The sequence below is a fragment of the Triturus cristatus genome, chromosome 8 (assembly GCF_964204655.1).
Source record: "Triturus cristatus chromosome 8, aTriCri1.1, whole genome shotgun sequence".
Lineage (NCBI taxonomy): Eukaryota > Metazoa > Chordata > Amphibia > Caudata > Salamandridae > Triturus > Triturus cristatus.
The window spans coordinates 411,153,368-411,168,090 of NC_140591.1; the positions used below are offsets into that span (position 1 = coordinate 411,153,368).

At 45.5% G+C, this 14,723-nt stretch overlaps 1 protein-coding gene across 1 annotated transcript in view; it reads right to left on the bottom strand.

Moving 5' to 3' along the window:
* Window positions 1-14,723, bottom strand: part of VWA8 (von Willebrand factor A domain containing 8) — a 1,291,603-nt gene that overhangs the window by 146,898 nt on the left and 1,129,982 nt on the right. The window contains exon 39 of the mRNA XM_085621802.1: window positions 332-488. Coding sequence (XP_085477928.1) covers window positions 332-488 — 157 coding nt within the window. The remainder of the gene's footprint in view (window positions 1-331; window positions 489-14,723) is intronic.

Here is a 14,723-nt window from a genome sequence, read left to right on the forward strand (position 1 = left end):
ACTGAAATGAAGAAGACGCCCTTGCACCCATGAAAACAAGACTATTTTTCCCTCTTGAAAAAGACTGCTTGGCACAATAATAATAATAATAATAATCATAATCCACATTTGTAAAGCGCAAACAATCACCCGTAAGGGTCTCTAGGCGCTGGGGCCCTCGGGAAGATTAAGCAAGCTATTGCCCAGAGTCACATGGTGCTGGGCTAATCTGCCGCCGGTGCCGGGGATCGAACCGTGATCCCCAGATTCCGGAGGCAGTCGCCCTGGCCGCGGCGCCACACCTCTTCCCTGTTGTTCGTCTCATTGCCTGAAAAAGATGCATTGCACTGACCTCTGTTTAAAAGCCTTTTCAGCCATTTCCCTTGCAGCTCTTTTGACCTCTTCAGGAACCGCATCCTTCTCTGCCTGCGACACCTGGTGAACTTTATGTCCCGCATCTAAGCGGTAGGGTCCTCCTTTGCCGCCGAGCCCGGCCGTATCTCTTCCACCTGGAGCATTCAGAGAAAGGAGCTTGTTACACTTAAGCCTTCCCATCGCTTCTAAAAACAATGCAACACTTTTACAAAGTCGACTTCCCAATACTGACAACTGAGATAAACACAAAGGTCCTGAGGAAGGTGTCCATGAAGCTCGCGATTTGGGTGCCTTTTTTCTGTGCACTTTGCAGTCAGACCCAGAGAACATTGTGAGGCCTAGCCCCAGGGGCATTTTGAAGTACGTAAAGTAGTATTCATGTACTACTCTCTGGGGTACTCATACATCTACGAGCTACCGGTAGACACGCCCGCTCCCTGAACACCTTCAGGAAGACCCTCAAGACCTGGCTCTTCGGCTAAACAGATCTGTGGACCCCCCCCCTCAGCGCCTTGACACCCTCACGGTGAGTAGCGCGCTTACAATTCCCTGATTGATTGATACATGCCTTTGTGAATTGGCCCCAATTTAACAAAAGTGGGGATGGAATGTTAATATTCATGTACAAAACAAACAAATAGAAATGACTGTGCCCTCTTTGCACTTTTATTAATACTGAGTAGCATGTCGGGCCAATTCACAACGGCAACTAGGTGTACATAAAAGAGTGCTCAAGTAGTACAACTTCCCGTACTGTCAAGGTTTGAACATATAGGCATGAGTACTACGGTGCATGAAAAGACCACAATGACTTGGTCTACCTTGATTTTATAGAATATAAAGTAGATGCTGTGGGAAGACTCCAGTATACGTTTCATAGATGCAGGACACCCAATCAAACAGTGCAGGATTACTTTTTATTTTTACAAAACATTAAAATGACACTGCATGCATTTTCTCATGTCGACTATACCATCCTATACATGCTGAGCAATTAATATGCTGCTTTATCTTTCTATTACAGGTCAACAGTGCCGGTCTTAGGACTTTTGGGGCCCTCGGCAGAAAGGAAATGTGCGAGGCCCCCTTACTTTGCATACAACGTGAAATCACAGAAATTGACATCATAGGAAGTGCCATCAATTGTCTAAGGTTGAGCTACTTTGAAAGAAGCAACTTTCTTGGTGCGACTATCAGTAAAACAAAAACATAAATATTAACACAAATAAAATAGGCACCTTGTTTTAAATTTCAGTTAACTGGAAATACATTATATTAGTCACACTGGATGGAAAGGTTTGCCCTAGTCTCTCCAAAATGTATAAGTTCAATCAAATGTTAACAATTTGTTTCCAGATTAGTGCATTGGGTATGCATATGTGCATGCGATATTTATATATGCCAGAGAATGGCTCCCTCGATTCATGCAGTGCTTGATCATGTCTGTGAGGCCCATGGAAAGGATGCCCTTTCCCTGAGCTTTTCCAACTATGGTCCAGCATTGCAAAGCATATGGTAGGGCCCGGCAAGGATCCCTTGATAAACATAATCAATCATAAACTTCTAAAAGTGAAGAACATGCTCCACCCACCCTATCCCTAGACATCCACCCAGGACTGAAGTCAACTTTCCATTATTACTTTGCAGGACACCTAGCGTACTTGTGGTTTCACCAAGAAGATGTATATATGGAGGTTACCAAAATCACTGAGTTCTATTTGGGGTTTTCATTCCATTACACCCTGTTCTAAATCCAGCCCTTATTTTATTTACCATATAAAGCATACTGGCAAAAGTTTGTGTCTACGTACAAGCAATCTTGGTTCTCCTACTTGACCAAATTGTTTGATCTTGGGCAAATCATGTTCTTCCTGTACCTTTAACCTCTTATCTGTCATTATCTCATGGACAGACTAGCCATTATCTTGAAGATTTTAGGGTGATTCATTCTCTCTGTTTACACTCCTCCATTTTAGAAACTCTAAAGGTAAACACTTTAACAAAGTAGACCGTGCAGTTCACTTCCTTTGGTACAAGTCCTCCATCCCAGTTACCATGTTATTAAATGCTGCCCCTCTACACCTCTGTACAGAAGAGCCAGTTCTAAGACATGTCACTGGGCTGGGCTGCCCCAGGCTTCACAGTTAAACTGTTTTTTTTTATAACCCATATTGCTTAGACTGCTTGTTTGAATCAGTTCCTTGGCCAGCAAGAAAGGTTAGATGTTTGACATCCTGCAGGAGCTCTCTAGAGTATGCTGTGCAAACATCTAAGAGGAAGAGAAGAGCAATCCAGAATACCGCCTTTCCTCTTTGGAGGGCCTCACTAGACTGGACCATGGCTGTGATGTCCGGGGGAGTGAAGGCCTCTCCGGCTCGCAGCACTGGATCATGACTGTGAGGTCTAGGTGAGCGGGCTAGTGGTGTAGCAATGGTGCCAAGGGTCATGGTTAAGGCAAGATAAATGGAAGACTCTTCCCCCCACCCAATCCATAAGATGGATGTACAATACATCCATAATTTCGGTAAATATGGTCCAGAACACCCCGGGCTCCAGTGCCATTCTACCTGCTGCACTACCGATAGCTAAGACCATGGGAAGGGGCCACATCCCATGGGCCCCGCAGCCATAGTTCTGTTAAAGGCAGACATAATTTAAGTTTATCTGGGACCTAGCTCTCCCGAGTTACACTTTCACTGCACCTGCTGCACTATTATTAGCCACTTCCCAGCAAGGGGTCTCAATGTCATGGTCCTGTGATGTGAGGCCGTGCAGTGGAGGATCATGGTTGAGAGGGGAAGGGAGCCTGTGCCGTATCAGTTGTGCATTGAGCCCTGGTGCGCACAAGGTAAATTGCTCCTCCCCATTTCCTCAGGCCACTGAATAGACAATAAAATCCAGCCATAATGTGAGTGCACTGGCCCCAAAATCCCCAAGGCAACAGTGACACTGCACTTGTTATGCTATCTATAGCACTGACCCCCAGAGCCATAGAACAGCGCTGGGAGGCCTAGGGCAGAAGGCTCCTTTTCTGGGGTGTCTGAGCACTGGAGCACATCTATGAAGCCTAGGAGAGGACAGGCTTTTCCTGGTCCTTACAGCTCTGAGCCATGGCTCTTGGGTGCTTGGGAGAAGGGACCAGTGGCACAGTATGGGCTTTGATGCAAGTAAATTATGCTGGACAGTAAAACACTGCAATAGTTTTGGTGCACTGGCTCCTTGCCATCCATTAACCCTGGTGCCACAGCACCTGCAGCACTATTGATAGCTAAATCCACTAGAGAGCACCCCCATTGTCTCATAGCCTTGGAGCAGTGCCTCAAAGCTAATGTGCGGGCACCCCCTTCGTTGTGCATCCAACCATGGCTGAGAGGCCCAGGGGAGAATCTGTCTTCAGCCTCACAGTGCTAAACCTGGCTGTGAGGCCTATTAAAGAGAAGCAAGTTGCATAGCAATGGTGCCATGGCTCTGGTGCAAAGATAAAGTGTCCTCTCAACCTTGTCCACATCCTGCACAGTAAAATACTGCTATTATCCGGGTACATTGGGAACCTAATACCCCTCGGCCCGGTACTAGGTGTAGATGAGGGAGTACAACTCCCTTGGGGCTGGACCATGGCTATGAAGCCTAGGGTAAGCCCCCCCCCCGCCCACTGCCTTGGGCCTCTCAACCATGGTCTAGAGCTACAAGGCCCAGGAAAGCAGAGTCAAACGGAATGGATCCCTCTTCCCTGGGTCTTGCAACAAAGGTCTGGTACTGCAAGCCCAGTTAATGGGGGTTTTCTCCCCTGGACATTCCCCCGCCCCCCCTTAATCCAGAGCTGAGAGGGCCATGGGAGTGGGTAGGAGCTTTCCCCTGGGCCTCACATCTATGGTCTAGTATTGTGAAGCCCAAGGGATGTGGTCTCATTCCACTGTGTCCCCAGCCATGGTCTAGCACTGCTAGGCCCAAGGAAGGGTGGTCCCATCCCCTGATCCTCACATCTATTGGCTGTTGTGGCAAGGACCATGAGTGGAAGCCCCACTCACTTGGGCCTCACATTCATGGCCTAGTGCTGCAAGGCTCAGAGGAGAAGAGTCTCAACTCCTGGGCGACGCAGATATGACCCATCACTGTGAGTCCCTGGAGAGGGGGACTCCGTCCCCTGGAGCTTAAAGGTATTGTCTAGCACTGCGAGGCCATAGTAGGGTGGCCAATTTCCCATTTTCATTTCACATGACACTTTGTACCTTTGGAGGCACTTTGTGTTTGCAGAGACATCAGAAGAAGTTTCTTGTGGAGCAGAGGAACTGCGAGTCACATAGAAGATTTCTGGAACTCCATTTCAAATCTCCGCCTCTAACACAGACCATCGTAAAATAATTCAGCTGGAGATTGAGTTTATTGATTGTGATTGGTATTCATTCTATATTTGAGTTCCTATCCTGGAGTAAGTCTTTACTGCTCACTATGCAAATTTTGAACGACAAGTTTAGAGAATGAACTCTGGTATTCAAATGGAATGAAATACTAAAGCTTTTAAACACCAGTTGTAAATCTCAGTTTCTAACAGGCATACTGTCCAGTAAATAACCACTGCCACAGGACCTTGTCCAGTGGATTTGTTTTAGCCAGCGGACTAGGAAATTTGACATCTAATCTGAGCTTTACCATTTCAACTAAATGTGATGGAAATAAACACTATGAGTACAATTCCCTGGGGAGGGCACCCTCTTGGCCTTGCTATGGGAATCACTGATACTGCAGTTGTGGTTTAATGGTCTAGCTGGAAGTGTGGAATGAGGAGACACTTTTTTTAATCTCAGCCTCCCACTTGGACAATTTGTGTGCTCTTGAACAATCACTTTTCTGAATGTATTGCTCTGCTATTTTTTGCAAGATTGTGAATATTTTAATTCCATTGGAAAACTGCTAGAAAGTGTATCATTACAAAATGGACTAAATATTACCTGGGTGAGAAGTGTCCAGTCACATAGTAGGTTCACCTAAATGCAATAGACTGGTGAATGTATAGCCAGGGTCACTTAAATTACGCAATTGTGCGGCCATGGTGCTTTCCCCATAATTATGGATTTGCTGCATTTGCCACATAATCTAGCATTTGCAACATAATCTACACATTTTAACCCCAAAAAATGTTTCTTGCTCACAGTTCAAAAGTTACTAAAAACACAGCAACACATGTTGCCATGCAGTGAAAGGCCCATTTCGTAGGTTGACTGGTCACCTATTGGTTACTTATTACTATGTTTGGGTGTTAAACTTATACTAATGAGGAGCAACCTATTCACCAACACTGTTAACAAGTATAAAATGAGAAAATAATGAAGCAATACTATCACAAAATGTACTGCATTACACAGCATAATTTGTGGAGGGGTTACCACATAATTTAATGGACACTGCTGCATAATTACAGTGGCCCTGTGTATAGCCTATGCACCAAGCAGAAGTGTTTTGCAGTCATGGCTCTACTAATGTACTCAACCGTTTGTTCCTGGACAAATAATAATGTCCCTGCGCCTCGTTCACTGATTTAACATTGTGACAGCACTTTGGAATAACCTTACAGGGCTTTCCCTCAGTACAGGTCCTGAGTATGGGTTTCATTCATTCATTTAAGGCTGTTTGCAACCCAGTAGCTGAAGGCTCTACTGAAGCTGCTTGTGCAAGACCCCTCTGTGCTGCAGAGCCTCCTGTCTGCCGTGCACAAGCATCTCTTTCACAGCTCATCAAGGGCTGAAAGAGAGTTGCCTGTCATTTGAAAGGGTTAAATGTGTGGGACAGTGGGTGTCCTGCAGTTCCTTTGTGTGGGCAGCGCGAGACTGGATCCCCAATTCCAGGCCATGATGAGCCTGGGAGAGGCCCTTTGTTCCCCGAGCCTCGCACGTATGGTGTAGTGCTGCGAGGCCCAGGGGATGAGGCGCCCCTTCCCTATGCCTTGCAGTCCTGGCGCAGTGTGGAAAAGCCCAGGGAAAATGGCCTCTGCACCTATTATTGCCAGAGCTACACATGAATGCAAGGCCTTGGGCCTCACAGTGCTACACCACAGTTGTGAGGCCAAAGGCAGAGAGGAGAGGGCCTTAGAGGTGTGGGCCCCATGTTGGTTGGCTGGGCACGGGACCCTGGCAGCTGGCAATGCCTAGCACCGGCCCTGCAGCTAAACCTACAAGATTCTTTCTTATGCAGTCTGCCCCTACAGGATTCAGGAACCCATAAAAAGCTCAGCTATCTCAGATACTAGGGACTTGTGGAAATGGCGACAATCCCCAGAAACGATTGGCTTGGTGAACATCCCTTCCTTGGAAAGAGCAAGGAGTCAGAGGGCTGAAGCTTTTAAAGATGGAAATATAAGAGTACTGCTCGCCAAAAGACATTTTTTAAAGCCTAAGCCAAGGGACGTACATTCAAGCATGTATTGCCCTCGAAATATATTGGTTAAAGCCACAGGTTTAAAGAAGCATTGGCCAATAGGTCTCACCTTTGCAACCTATTGGCTTTGACAATGGTCTTTAGGCATGCTGTACAGCATCCCTGATGGAACGGCCACGTCCTGTGCCTGCTTACAAAACAATGCAAGCCTCTTTTTTTATTTGTCTGATTGGATTTGTTTGAAGCACAGGTGAGGGGGATCAATACAGGAGCCCAAACGGGTGGAAGGATTGCCACAAAGGACGCAGGTGGGGGAAAGCATCACAAAGGATGTGAGTGGGGGAACAACACAGAGTGTGGGTGGGGTTGGTGGGAAGCAAAACAGAGGGCACTAATGGCAGGAAGCAACATGGAGGGCAGGAGGCAATAGAAGCAATACAACGGGAAGGGGCCGCAGAAGAAGCAACGAGCGAGAGATAGCAACGTTGAACAGGTGGTGAAGAACACAGACCACAGAGAGCAACACAGAGTGAGGCTGAGGGAGAAAGCAGGAAAACACATGCACTGTCTATCATTGAGAGCTTAACCAAAAGAAAAAAAACTAGTGCTTGAACATCAAGCAGTGAAGGACACAAGTAATGTATTTATGCCCTGGGTAGGAGAAACATAAGAAGAGGAAGGAAACCTCACAAAAGATAAACAAAAATCAAGAAAATGAGAGTAACAGTAAAGCTAACCAATGTTAAGCAATGGGCGGGCTCTAAGCTCACTGTAAACTGGCAATAGGTCTTTCATTGCATAAGAAAATTGAGAAGAACAAACAGCAGAAAAATGGGTAGCCATGAGGAAACAGTGCTGTGCACCAGCCCCACAAAATGGTTTCAATAAACTGCTAAACTGCATGCCAAGAGCCATAACACAATTGGAAATACTGTGCCACAAGATGCAAGGCCCATAACACTTCCTGAGCCAGACAACATCCCCGCAGAACTACTGTGCCCAAACGTAAAATACCCCCAGTGTTGCTACCACCATATTCCAGGGTGCTGACTTATGACTGGGTGCTGCCAACAGATATATTGATATTGATGCTCACATATTTTAGGGTACTCCTAATTACATCAGAGGTCTGTGTAATATGTTATGGAGGTGGAAGTAGTATTGCTGGGCTGCTTATATAGCTGCTTATATATGTCAGTGTGCTGCTACCAGTAGGCATGTGGTGTTGCTGAGAACACCAGCATATGCACAGTGATATGAATGATGCTCAATCTACCAAGGTGCTGCCAATAATATCAGTGTGCAAGCAGTTGCATCCTATCAGTACCCTTAACAGTGCCCTGGGCATAGGTTACTGTTCCACAGAATGCATGATTTTCATCTCTTTGTTTGTTCTCGTGGGAGGGGTTTGGTGCATAAAAGCTCCGGTATCTCTGTATCTCTAGGGCAGAGGTCTTCAAACTGGGGGCGGGACCTCCTGGGTGGGCCTTAAGTGATCTCAGGAGGGGCGCCAGTCTCTGTGCCAAGAGAAGCATCATGCATTAAGCCACCTTGTAATGGACCATCACTAACAACTACGGTCATTAATATCCTGACTGGGAGTATGTGTGAAAAGGACTAACAGAGCTTAACTGCAATGTTTGAATATGTTTAGACATATTCAAACATTGCCAATTTAGCAGAATAATTGTGAAACAATTGAGGGAGGCCCACGGATTTTCTTTTTTACAGGGGGGGGGGGGGGGAAGACATTATGAAGTTTGAAGACCACAGCACTTGGATCCTATCTGAAGACTCCTCAGAAAGGAGAACATTATGAGGGGTTGTCCCACAATCAGAACAAGGGTTCCCATGGAAGATCCTTAAGTGCCACAACTGTGGCATTAAACTGTGTTTATGTATCTTAATCTGTAAACATACACACATATACACATATAGCTAGTGTTAGTCAATAGGAAAGAAAGGCCTTACAACAGTGAAAAATGACTTTAGGAGTTTTTCACTTCCAGGACATGTAAAACTGAAGTATACATGTCATACTTTCTTAATACAATGCTCCTGCCGTATGAGCCTTTAGGGCCGGTGACATATGTTTAAAAAAGGTAGGTTTAGGCCTGGCAAAAGGTTTTTTTGCCCGGTCGAAATGGCAGTTCAAAACTGCACCAAAGGCTGCAGTGGCGGGCTTCAGACATGTTAAAAAGCTACTTTATGGCACATCGAGTGCTGCAGGCCCACAAGTAGCTTTCATTTATAGGCCCTGGGTACGGGTGATACCATTTTACTAGGGACGGGATGTAACTTAAACGTGCCATGTGGGTGGAGTCCAATTTTACCACGTTTGAAGGAGGGAGCACAAGCATTTTAGCACCGGTTAGTAGTGGTAAAGTAAACAGAGACGTAATGCCAACAAATATGAATTCAGCAGAACAGGAGGAGTGAAGGCAAAAAGTTCGAGGGAATACCACGCCAAGGATGTCAGGTCTAACAACTTGTAGTTGATCTATCTGCGTAGATTTACCTTTGTGGACAGGCCCCAACCTGCTTAACCAACTTTTGCTGAGAGTGGCTCATCCAGAGCCTCATCTAAGACAAAGGAGGATAGTAACAGAATTCATGCAGATGGTCAATTGGTAAATTTCCAAGTTAGAAGCGGTGCTTTATTTTGTGCAGAACTGGTGCAATTCCACTTGGGAGGTGAAAGTGTTGTATTTACAAGACAAACTCACCTGCAGAGAGGATCTGGGGTGGCAGACACAAATAGCTTGTCAAGGTACCCCACAATACAGCAAACTATAACACCTGCCTCCTTCTCTGTAAAGTTCTTCTTGATTTTGACTATCACTGCAGCAATCAGTGACCCAGTCTGCTGCAGCAAAACAGGAAGGAGGAGCCTGTGGCTTGTCCCCTCCAGTTCTTTGTGTGTTTGGGGAATAACCTCCTGCTGTGGTTGTTGGGCCCCGAGTGTGTGCACAAACGAATCACAAATACGCACATTTTAGCCTGCTGCCGTTTAATATAGAAATTCTATTTGGGAAAGTATAGGACAAACAGACATTCTGCAGAGAATTTCCACAAATACAATTCCGATGTAATAGTGCACATGCATACAACTGTTTTAAAAACCTGGTATATTTACGTATGTAAATTTCTTGGCTGTGGAAAAGCACACATGCAAATTCATACATGTGCAAACTTCTGTGTGGAATGTATAGGTATTGCCTGGGGCGCCGCAAGTTTACACCTATCCATAATTACATATGGATTGTTTACGATTTTATAAATAAACGTGCAGACTTAAATTTCAGAGTGCAGAAATCTGCAATTCCAAGTTCTGATTATTAAATCAGACTCAAAATTGTCAATGTGTTTTAACCAAAATATATTTCAAGGCTTACTGACATAAAAAGTTTAGCATTCAAATATTTGCAGAATGTCAAAATTGATTAATGTTGGCCACAGCTGGCTTCTTGCTTAAAATTCCGCACTGCTGCATAAGCAAAGCATTCTAGTTTTACAATTTCTAATATTAAGAGTAGCAACTTTGACCAAAAATTTTAGATTTTTCTCATTCCTGAACACCTTCACTAAGTAGCGGGCAACAAACTGCGGCGTTCAGTCAGAGGCAGATTCCCCCTGCAGTCGGGTAAAATGCGCCATGAATGAGGCTTGTGTTTGGGGCACTGATCTGAAAGGCCCTAACACGCCTTTGAAGTGCACTTGCCGCCTTCTTAGAAACTGTGGGCCCAGAAAAGGGCTCAGTCTGACATAAAATACATTCCATATGTATGAGGAAAAAACCCGGCCTGACACTAATTTAATGATCAAAGTAGAACTGCGAAAACACGGTGACTGTACAGCAGTTGCGTCGCGAGTAATTGAAAATAATCTTTGCCATCTGGCACTTTCTTCTGGGCATTTTCATGGTTGTCTGCAAAGTCGTGTTGTTAAATTAAGCCACCGAAGCATTCGGCGCGCACTTTTGATCCCTGTGCTGAACAAACTGCTCCGTCAAAATGGCGTCTTAAATACAGCTGGATAATTGGCAATTGGCAGCAGTACTTGTGCTAAGTGAGAGGCGGACAGTTTTATACATGGAACGTAATGATTGCTCCACAAAAAAGAAGGGAGGAAGTAGTCGGGCTCACACGTGTTTTCTCAAACTAACTGGCATCCTGCAACAGTAGCAGTTTGTTAAAAACAAGCATTGGAAAGCCAATAGCTTTGGCACCATTGGCTTTGCCAATATTTTTTCCTTTGCCAATGACTTTTCGCGATGCTCTGCAGCATCGGGATTTTTCGCAGTGCTGTGCAGCCTTGTAAAATAAATAGATTTATGTATATAAAATGGCATTCCACTGGCATACACAATCATGATGACATATGTTCGTGGCAGTGGAATGACGCTCCTTACATTTTTTAGTTACCAATCCAAGATGGCAGGTCCCACAAAAGTAAACTTTTTTGTGCAAAAGCGCATTTAAATTAAAAAAAAGGACTCCAGGAAGTAGTAGTAATAGAGGAGCGAATGGGAGAAGTGTGTGGGGCGAGAAGGAGAAAAGCATTGCATGGGAGATGGAGCAATAGGGGCAAGGGAGACGCACATATGGGGAGAGGAACACAGAACATGGGAGAGAGAACACCATGCGTGGAGCAGTGCAGGCAAAGCGCACAAGAGAGTAAGAAGCACATGAAAGTGACAGCAACACAAGGTGTGGGGAAGAAGCGCATGAAGCTGACAACAACATGGGGCAAGATAAAGGCGGGGAGAGGTACATGAGAAAGATACAGGGAGATTTGGGGTGACCACACAGCTGAAGCGAAGAAGAGAGCTAGAAAACACATTCATCTCTTGGAGTTCTGAAGATACAAGAAAAAAGTTGTGCATTTAAAGCGAGGAGTGAAAGGACAGAAGCCAGATAATCGGAGAGATGGTAAAGAGGCTAGGGGAGAGGCAAAGACAAGCTAGGACAAGGAAAGCCATCGAAAGCGAAGCAAGCAAGCAATGAGAGTGACAATTAAGCCAACCCACGGACAAGCAATGGCCGGGCTGTAATCCTGTGCAAGCTCACAATAGGTCTTTTGCAACTATACCCTTTGCACGGTCTGGTAAACTCAATCTAAAAACGGGAATATTAAGAGTGGGCGATGAACTCCAAGACTAGGTCCCTGATTTCAATCAAGTAGTAAGTCCTGTTTTGGGCATAAATAGATGCATGCGACGGAAGAGGGAACACAGGTTGGGTGCAAACTGCGCTCAAACCAGCAGTTTGCACACTTGATTTGTAGTATGGAGAATCTGCCTCTAATTGTGGGCCAAATTGTGCAACATGCCATTTTGCACTGGAATGGATACATTCATACACAGTTTGTGCATAACTCCAGCTCCTGAGGCATTTCACTCAAAAAGTGGGTGCAAATGGCTCATGGATTAACCAACATGCAATTAAACAATCTGCAATCAAGAGTACGATTCAAACATAATTCAGCCCTGAAAACTTAAGTAAACAAAGCAATCTAACACATCTCAATTCCGAGGTATGTGGTAATTCGCACACTTCAAGTACTCCTTTCAACAGGTCAGCGGAAATCAGCTCAGTACTTATGAAAAACACGTGGGAATCACAGTAGAAATGCTGATTACCAGGCTATTCTCAATTCCAATGGATCTGTCTTGTAATACTGCAGTAGTATTGTACATGGAAATTTCCACATGATGCAGAATCAGAATTCCTGGGTGTGGTATTAATGTATCCAGAGTCCTGTAATTCCCGTAATGAGGTACCAAGCCCTGTTGTTCCCAAATAATACAGCAATATGGAAGTGTTGTACATTACAGTATGCCATGCCACTTTTTAGGTCTCGCCTGGCCTTAGCAGCGCGCATGCACTGCTATCGCCATGCGAGGGCTTCTTGGAATCAATACGGTTCCAGAAGTCGTATCTTCGCTCAGCCTGCAAGTTTCATTGGCATGCGTCATTTCTCATCAGTAATTATGCTAAACATACTTCGTTGATTGCACTGGAGGGTTTTTAGTCCCTCCTGGTTGCCACCCTGTCCTCTTTAGACCACGCCCACCGGGATTGGATCTTTTACTCCGCGGCGTGACACTGTGCCTTCTAATTGCTGGGTGAGCACTTTCTTTTTTTCATTGGCACAATGGCGTGGCGTGGCGACAGCTTTTAAGGTCTCACTGAGTACCGCGCTTGTTTATTTAATTACGATTTGCTGCACGATTTCCTTTCACCACACTGGTTGTGCCTTCCGTGGCTTCTTTATTTAATTATTTATCTGCGCGATTTGCTGCACGATTTGCTTTCCGTATGCTTGAGGTAGGATTTGCTTCCCTCCACAGCCCCTAAAATTAATTTCACGACATACTCCCTTTTTGGCTGTATTATTTATTCCCGCCAACACATGTACCCCCATATCACCCCATTGTTTTAATTTTGTCGCCTGCATTCCTCCCCACATTTCTGCTTTGGTCTATTACTCATCCGTCTGTAGTTCCGATTACTGTGCACTCACTGGATGCCCCCCTCCTTCTAATCCCGGCTTCTCCAGTTTCATCAGTGTGTGATCCTAGCCCAGCACGTCGTTTCGCAGAATCCGAGTGCCTTTATCAGACAGCTCAGATTTAGAGACCTCAGACTAGGACCATTCGCAGTAGTATCCGTGAGAGATCAGCTGCCCGGTGTAAAATGTATTTCCAGCATAGATTTGGTTTTCTGACTCGCACATATGCACTGCTGCAGCAGTGAGCTCGGCGCTGTGCTGCGTGGCAACCAGTTTCGAGCAGGTTTTGTTTGCTCAGGCGACCCTGCGGTGCTAACCCTCTGCCCTGAGGCAGGCTGGGAGCCCGGCCCTCCCTGCGCACACACACATCATCATCACGGGGCTGCAGGCGGGCCGTGTGTGCCTGCTTCCTCTCGGAGAAATGGCTTTAAAACCTCCTTTGTCATGGGGGACGGGCAGCAGCAGCAAGCCCACATCTTCATGCCTGATGACGACTTCCACCCCTGGTGAGTTACATCCGAGGAGCGGGTGTGGGTCACTCTCCCCTTTGTTTATGGGGTTCACTTGCAGCGCGGCTGCATGTTTACATATGCGTTTGCTTCCACACGGGTCTTGCACATGGCAAGGGTAGACTGGTGGTGGTGGAGGGTGGGATATTACAAGTTTACATGCTGTGGCACTTTAATAAACTTTGTTTGCACGTGTATTCTGAGAGCTGCAATGTTATCACACTGTATCTTTTGCTGTGTTTAAATTTTTTCTAGTCACATAGGGATTTTTATTTGTTTTGTAGACTTTTTCCTTTCCCCCGATCCCCTCTTATTCCTCATATTGGATCGGAATATCTGTCCTGTTCTTCCCCTTTGCATTGTGGTACTTGCAGTTTTGCTTCTTTGTAAGTGCAGAGCAACCAGTCTTATAATGCGCTCACAAGGAGCTAAAGAAGCTAATTTGGCCTGACATGGGGCAACGAGAGATCTCTGCTCACCTGTCGGAACGCATTGTGTGATCCTTGTCTGGTAAGGACTTTATCTCCTTGTCTCTCAGTTCCCTTGGATAACAAAACAAGAGGAATGGGAAACACCCTGAGGTCTTTGCTTGCCAAAAATGAGCTTATTAATACTTACCCCATCCGGGCTACGCGCATTCATTCTTGGGCCTATTGCCATTTTTCGCTCGATCAGTGCCCTCTCTACTTGGCTTAAAAAACTGAGGAGTGAAGGGAACGGCCTGTTTACATGGAAGAGACAGACTGTTGCCCCGTCTGTTCTTGGTGTATCCTGGCCAAAAGGGACTGTACTTTCCTTCTGGAGAACACCTGCTCCCCCCCATTAAAAATGCAATAAGTCTCGCCTTTGCAAAGCTACAATACAATACCATTAACAATGCCAATGGCTTTAACTTAATCAAAGGCAAGACCTTTTGCATTTTCATTGCTTGTTCAGTAATAGTGGCTGTTTGACAAAATTGCTGCCCCTGTGGAA